Source organism: Cloeon dipterum, chromosome 2 (assembly GCF_949628265.1).
Source record: "Cloeon dipterum chromosome 2, ieCloDipt1.1, whole genome shotgun sequence".
Lineage (NCBI taxonomy): Eukaryota > Metazoa > Arthropoda > Insecta > Ephemeroptera > Baetidae > Cloeon > Cloeon dipterum.
Genome location: NC_088787.1, coordinates 29,918,231 through 29,926,217, shown reverse-complemented (window position 1 = coordinate 29,926,217; position 7,987 = coordinate 29,918,231). Strand labels below are relative to the sequence as shown.

At 40.8% G+C, this 7,987-nt stretch overlaps 1 protein-coding gene across 1 annotated transcript; it reads right to left on the bottom strand.

The window, feature by feature from the left end:
• Positions 1 to 416: 416 nt before the first annotated feature.
• Positions 417 to 7,406, bottom strand: msk (importin-7 msk). Its single transcript, XM_065477348.1, has 20 exons — positions 6,912 to 7,406; positions 6,183 to 6,264; positions 5,972 to 6,125; positions 5,577 to 5,892; positions 5,339 to 5,523; positions 5,105 to 5,278; positions 4,907 to 5,052; positions 4,118 to 4,284; positions 3,948 to 4,067; positions 3,706 to 3,894; positions 3,173 to 3,310; positions 2,934 to 3,120; positions 2,229 to 2,320; positions 1,720 to 2,168; positions 1,406 to 1,548; positions 1,290 to 1,346; positions 1,111 to 1,232; positions 913 to 1,054; positions 703 to 846; positions 417 to 646 (listed from the first exon to the last, which is right to left on the bottom strand). Exons 1-20 carry the CDS (start codon positions 6,993 to 6,995, stop codon positions 588 to 590), a joined length of 3,150 nt encoding a protein of 1,049 aa, XP_065333420.1. The 5' UTR covers positions 6,996 to 7,406; the 3' UTR covers positions 417 to 587.
• Positions 7,407 to 7,987: the final 581 nt, after the last annotated feature.

Genomic DNA, 7,987 nt, shown 5'->3' with positions numbered 1-7,987 from the left:
TACTTTCCCTCCTGTAACAAAATTGATCGGACCACCTTGGGTCGTCACCGAGACAGGCTATGCCCATTTTGGGCGCTCAGAGTTACTCTCGAACCCGTTTACCCCTAGCCGCCGCGTTCGATACAATTTATTAAGGATTATTATTCCTATAAAATCGCATTTGTGTATTTTAAAGTCTAAGGAATTTACGATGAGTGACTGATAATCGCGAAAATTCATGAGCATTTAACATTATCTAAAGTACGATCTCCCTTTCTGATACTTTTCACCAAACTTATTTCAGGCCAGCCTGTATAAATTTAGGATTAAGCATTACTTTTCTTTTCCGTAGCAAAGAAGACTACATAAATTGCACCATATTAGATTGAATTCCATAATTCATGAGTGTTCAGGTAAGAAAATTATAAACGAAGACATTTGAAGCTTAAGTTATCCTTTGTTTTATTATGAAATACAAAAATTTAGAAGAAAGTAACCGCAAATTTATGTAGGCTAAAAGATAATAGACAAAGCGTCGGTTGATGATGTGCTTATTCCACATCTAGCAAGGTTTCTAAATAATTTGCTGAAACTGACCTTGCAAATCATCACGAGTTGCCCCCGAAGTTGAATTTTCTTGGTACAGTTTGTTGATTGAAAATATATCCTGGAACAAAAACGAGCATAAGTATATTGCTGGACATTCCTTCATTTAAAGCCTACCTCCACTTTCTTCAATTCTCTTGCTCTCGGCTGCAGCTTTCCGCTGGTCAGCAAAAGTAAAAACATCCTGGACTTTCTTTTGCTGCTCGATAGAGAGGCTGCCCGTCAGAGTGTGATACCATGCAGGGTCTCTCTCTTGAAGACCTACACCAATAGAGACACCAAGGCATCAATTGAGGAACAAGGCGAACACGCACCATTTTGACATACCCGCCATAACTTCCTTGAAGATTATGAATTCATCAATGTTGCAATCCTCAGCATCTAGAGGGGTTGAAAAATCTTCTAGCGCAGTTGGATCCTCATTCATCCAATCTTCATCATCATCGTCGTCACCATCATCCCCATCATTCTATTAAAGTGGTTAATTCAATATTTTTTTTACTTTGGTAACATGCAAGTGCATACCATGATGGATGTTTGAATGTTAAAGGAACTGTCACCAGCAGACTTATTTATTTTTTCCTCCAAGCTTTCCAAATATACAGCTCCATCCTCATCAATGTCGTCCTCATCACTCTCTAGTTCATCTACGGGCACAACATTTACAATTTATTGACGCCACAATGCGTCTACGCATCTCTTACCCTCATTGATGCTTTCATCGTCAGAATCTGAATCTGTGTCCGATTCATTTGACTTGGCTGGAATATTAACGCACAACTAATTAAAAGAGAGCTGTGGTGCGTTGCGGATCCCTTACCTAAGTAAGCTCTCTTCAGACCATCAAAGAGTACCAGCAGCGCGGGCAGAATTTTTGGTGCACACTGACTTACTTCGAATGGCCTGCTTGGGTTCTGCATAATCATGCACAGCCCCAAAACTGAAAGTTTCCTATCATGCAACCTGGGAACAAATAAAAACAGTGAGATCATTAATTTTTAATATTGGACAATATTTCAGTGAGTCTAGCCCTGAATTGTTATTTTGGGAAAAGAAACAGTTGTTGGTCACAGAACCATCAAATTCAATATTAAAACCAGTTTTAAATTCATGAATGCATTTTGCGTTGCATACCCAAGGAAGCAGTCAGTATCTGCTAGCCACTGGTTAATGAAGTGCGCTGTCACGGAATCATTGGGCGCCTGAGGTAGTTTCACTTCATTCAGTATGCGGAACAGCAATTCCGGGTTGTAGTAAAGCGCGGCAATGACCACCTGCAGGCACATGGCACGCAACTCCGACGACTTGACCTCTTTCGTCAGCCGCATCAGCACCAACTCCACAATCGGCGGGATGTACTGGTCAATGTTGCCCTTGCACTGCAGTATGATCACCTCAAGCAACTTGGCGGCGTGGCACTCAGGGTCCTCGCCAGGGTCGCCATTCAAAATGTCCCTCGCCATGTTGCACATGACCAGGATGCGGTCCTGCGAAGCAAGGAAGGTGGGCGTGTCTACGGTAACGTAGTTGTGCAGCGCCGGCATCATGTCAGTGAAGTAGTCAAAGCCATCACGACCAAACACCTGTGCAATGGAGGAACAAGTATTTAGTTTCAACAGCATTATTTGTGATCAAGCTCTTACCGTGTATAACAGTCCAAGCACCTGCCATAGCTCATTGGATATGGTCTTCTTTGTTAGCTCAAAGACTAGGAGCAAAGTTTCTTCATAAAATTCTGCAACAAATTATTCAGATATTTAGCAAAGAGAAATTGTTTTGATCAGTGTCTCTCCACAGTTGTAATTGCATTCAACACTATCAAAGTTTGACTTTTCAATCACATGACAACTGCTCAAGAAGTGGATAAGGGGAAATAAAATTGAAAATTTTTGATCTGGTCATTTATGAGAGTTATGGAGACTTGAAGGTTAAAACACCCTTTGGAATTTAACATGAGGATTATTAAATAATCAATTTTCAAAGCCAGTTTTAGACTAATGTGACAAAAATTCGTTCAGATGGGTATTTTTTCCTACATCAGGTTATCATTTCTCCATTTCCAGTAGATTACTTTGTTAACTTTTCTGAACTTGTTTATTTGTGAATTGATGTGTTTATTTGACTGGAGATAATTTGTTAAAATACTTTTTTCTTCAGTATTTTATTTTTAAATAAAAGCAACCTGAAGTGTTGAATAGCTAAAAAAAGAGTAAGACAGTTTTGATAATTAATGGAAAAATCACGCACAGTTTTTAATATATTTATTTTTGTTTTTTATGCCTATAAAGAAGTACCGAAGCGAACTTTCCTTGAAAGTAATAGAGAATCCAAAAAATTTGACAACTTACCCATGACTGAATTTTCGAAAATGTACGCAACAACTTGGAGAACTACTGGTTCCAGAAGTGTTGTGAGTCCAGGCACATCTTCCATCGCATTCAGCATTGTTTCTATCGTGTGTAGGAGACCCATGGCTATCATGGCCTTTTCATCAGAGCCACCATCAGTGTCCAGCACCTGGATCAGTGTACCAGCCTACGGAACTTCCTGTCGATCGATTCTCATTGAAAGAAAATTTAGTACGCACCACGTGTTTTGTAATGTCAACTGCGATTGGCGCCAGCAGGTCAGTGTATGCACACACTAACTTTTGCAGGGAGGTGGCAACCTCATCACTTTCTGTTTCTCGAATTATGTTAAGCATTTCTAGCACTATGTTTCTGATCTGAAACGAGAGAATATGACATGAAAATCGCTAACTTAGAATTACCCAATTTTGAGGACAACATTATCAAGTGAGGTCAAAATTATGCGGTTGCAAATTCTGTGGAAAACCAATCAATATCTACCACTTCCTTGAATGTGATAAGAACAATCTGACATTGTGTCAAACAACCAAAGCCAAAATGAGCATCGATTTGTGATTCATTGATTATGTCTGTTGGACACCTTTGGTATCAAAGAAAAGAAGCAGTAAAGTTCAATCACTTTTCGTGTTTTAACCATCCGACACCCAATCCTACATATTATCATCACCTTGCAAATAATTTTGTTTAATCTCCATTTCAAACCTAAGTTTGCTTCAAGCTTAGCTTATTCTAAACTAAAATGGCCACCAACCTGTGGTTCAATAAAGGGCGTGACACCTTCTTGGCTGCAAGCGACAGCCTCCAATGCTACCACCGCCTGCACCTTGACAGGCAGATCTTTTTCTTTGACCAGGCACTCGATAAGGTAGAAGATGGTCTCCTTCAGAATGTCACCTTGCTGCATGTCAATGTCGGTAAAAGACTTGAGCACACTGCATGCCTGAAGATAAAAATATGAGGATTTGATTTTTTTATTCAGTTTCAGCCAATTACCCTGGCGCGAAGATGGCCTTCTGGTGCCTTCAGTTCAGGAAAAACGTACTGCCGGAGCATGCCACAAATTGAATCACTGTATTCTTTCTTCTTGATCAACAGCTCAGCAAGAGTTCCAACCTTAAGATTATATTAGAATAACGAATGATGAATGAAATTGATGCTCTCACCATATTCAAAGCTCCATCTCTCACACTTGGGGTGGCATTGTTTTGGGGATTCAGAATTTCTACCACAAACGACATGCATTTGGGCAGAATTGCTTTCCTCTTTTTACACATTGTGAAAAGCAGTCCTTGAGCTGCAGTAACTGGGTCCATGAAGTCATCGATGGAATCTTAAGGAAATAAAACGAAAATAATTGATTAACTTATACACTGGGCAGACCTTTCTGTCTTTCAAGTGCTTGTAGACATCTGAGCCAGCCGCATCGACTCTGCCGGTCATAACGCAAAAAAACAGTGGGAAAAACACCAGTTCTGAGGTTTACCGCATTTTTCCCGACAGCCCCCGTAGAGGTTTCGCGTCAAAAAATTTGATACTTTGGAAAATTACAAATAGTGTTGACATTTTTGGTCTTTTGGGGAAACCGTTGGCATGTATACTAACTTTTAAAAACAACGCACAACTGTTGGTCGCCCCTCACGAGAATTTTTGATCTTAAAAATGCGCCCAAAAATGCGGTAGAAAAAAAGAAAAAATAGTTTTAGCAATACAGTATTTTTCCGGAAAAATACAGATTTTTGCGATGCTTGCAGATAACGCCGTTTTACTCAATAAGTTGTGAATTATGACTTTTAAGTCTTCAAGCCAGCCGAGCCGACGTAATTTTGCCAGCCAGCCACTGACTTCTGTTTTGACAGCTCGAAGCCGGAAAGCCAGCTGCCGATCAAAATTTGGGCGGCTCAGATGTCTCGGTGCTTGAGATACACATACATTTATCCTTGTTTGGTACTCACCATACTTAGTGTGGACATATTCAATAGGGTCTGTCTGCCACAGTTCCTCATCCTCTGGACTGTGGCACAGTACAGGCAAAATAATCTCTCGCACAACAATCATCATATGTTGTTTTAATATCTTCCACGTAAAAGCATGTTTGATGCTGTAAAAACAGGAGTGAAAATATAATTAAGGCGATATGAAGTATAACTTACGCTTGCTCAATGTATTTGAACGACTGGCATAGCACTTTTGGAGCCACAAACATCTTTCTGCGCTGCTTGTCCAACAGCTTCAACAAAGTCTCCAAAATCGCTAGTGAGAAATTTTTGAGATACCACTCAGCAAAGTCCTTGTACTCTTTGCTAACAAAGCCTGGACTTCCGTATCTAAGAGGTCGTAGAATCAACGAGTTATATTTCTGGGAATAAGTTTGAGGGAATGGCAACCTCTCAAATATTCGCTGCAAAATATAGAGCGCCCATTTTTTCGATTTCCACCACACTGATGCGGCTTTGTCTTCATTTGAGAGACTATCGACGGCCGCAGGGACTTCTTTCTCAATCATAATCCTAACAAGGTCCATCCACTGCTGGAAGAACTGATTGGTAATCAGTTCCAGGGGCAGAGAGTACTGCAAGAGCGCATATTAGTAACACTTATTAAAAAAAACATTTAACAACTAACCTGAGTGAAAGAGTAAAATATCTTGAGAATTTGTTTTTGGATGAAGACAGATTCTACGGTTTCCTCGTGCCATATGCTGCAGGCCAACTGGTAAAGCTGGGGGAAGAGCAAATTCATAGCCTCGTATAGAGGTGTTCTCTTGTCCTTGTTGCTGTACTCGAAGTTTTTCACCAGTTGGTACATGCAGATGAGAGCGCCAAACCAGCCAGTGCGGTCAGGGTTTAGCAGGCAGAGACTGATTTTGTCCACAACCTGTGGCCACCGCTCAGGAAAATCGTGTCTGATGATGGTGTTTACACACACCGCCAGTTGAACGCTGAAAATAGCGTTGAATGAGAACCACAAAATTGAAATAATTCCAAAATCTCGTCAAGTGGTTCGGAAACATCACTAACCGGATTTTTTCTGGTGCAACCACGACAGCATCTACAATAAGGTCCCTAATCATGGCGCGATCCTGTTCATGAATGTTGAAAGCTGGTGCGTCACCTGGCTCAGTCTCTTTGTCTGCCCAAAACTGGGAGATCATGTTTTTGAAGTAGATAGCACCTGTATGAAGACAACTCAATGTGTCAGTGTAATTCAATTAGTAAAACAACGCATTACCTGCTTGACGAACGGCCATGTCCACATCGTTAGCCATGATTGCCTGGAGCAGGGCCGGAGCAAACCCTATTATTTTATGTATCTGGAAGAAGAAATCCCTTCGTCATTGAGAGCAACCGAAAATTAGCATTATAGTTTTACTTTAAATTGTGAGAAACAATCTTAACTTGTTGGTATAATTATATTATGTTTCATCATAATCGAATATGTAATGAATGGAAAAGCAATTAAATTGGGGGGATGCTGCCATGTTTAAAAACTTGGCGTTACATTTTTCTAATCTTCTGTATAGTAATTATTATTTAAATGTTCCTTAAGTATGTACGCTTATTTATTTCTTTTATTTCAAGATTCCAACTAGAGCGCCTTTCTATCATATGTATATCATTTTTGAAAGCAGAGCAGCTGCCAGCTAGTCCCGTATCATACTTCCTTCCTTTAACATGATGTGGTAATACTTGACAAGAACTAGGAACCAATAACCTAAACTTATTGTTTTTGACAGCGTCAAAATTGATTTAAAAACTACACATCGTGTCACCGTGACAGTGACGACAGACAAGAAAGTCATGCTGAGCCGCTTGACTAAAGCTAAAATAATTGTTTTGAAGGATGTTGTAATATCATCTATCATACATAGTTTGAACAAAAATTCGGAAGTTTAGTAATTCCACACTATTTTGCACACGCAAACGTCGCAAACATAGAAGAGTAACCATCAATACACACCTGGTTGAGTTGCTCTTCAGCCTCTTTTCGGAAATTGCTGTCAATGGTCCCCCTAAGGATATCCACTATCTTCTTGTTGTCCATTCTTGCTACTCAGTTGACAAATGGGTGTGTCCGCGAAATTTGGTTAGTGCCGCAAATGCGTTCGCCTTGACAGCGCAAAATGCGGATGATGATGCGGATTATAGTCGGCCGAAAATCGCCAACACCACGTGGCCTCGGCGTTTTTACAACAACTAGCCCGGTCGGAGCAGCGACTTGGACATGCGATCTTCGTCGGCGAAATCCGCTCGACGGGTCAACGCAACCTGTCGAATTTAAATTTAAGAAGCACACTGACAAGTGCTTCGACTGGTTCACTGGGTGTGTTGATAGCGGCAGCTTCGCAGGGCGGTCAATAACGTCGAAAATCCACCGGGTAGCTGAGGGTATGCTGCTTACGAGTTTTCCGGATCGCCATGACACTTTGCTGTTCGTGGCGCCACTCGCTTTGCTCCAAACGATGGCTCATCCGTTTTTCGTGACGCAACGGGTTTGGCAGGTGGCGCTGGGGACTCTTTTGGCGGGAAGGTTGCAGTTTTTGCTCTAGTTCCCGGGAAAGATTTTTACCGGAAGCGTTACTTCCGGTGCTATTATTCCTCCTATAATAGAGCCTACTGTCACTTGTCCAAGCCAATAATTCTACCAAACCACAATTATTGAAAAATTTATCAATTGTGATCAGTCGGATTTTTTTCGGTATTTTTATGTGTTTTTAGGGGTTTTTAGATCCTAAGATAGGATATTAAAAATATTTTTAATATAAAAGGTATAAAAGGCCAGAAAAATAATTTTAATAGGTCAATAATTCGGGAAGAAAAGATGTATTATGAAATATGCGAGAACAGCTTAAAAACATATTGCCTAAATTGGCACCAGGCCGCACAGGGACCCAGCCACTATTGCCTCTGCACAGAGGGCTTTCAGAAACGCTAGACATTCTTCCCGTGACGCCAAATCACGCATGCTGGAAAGGTGCAAACCAACAAGTATCGAGTTTACCTAGAGTTATGCAGCCGGCAGCCAGGCGGTCACCC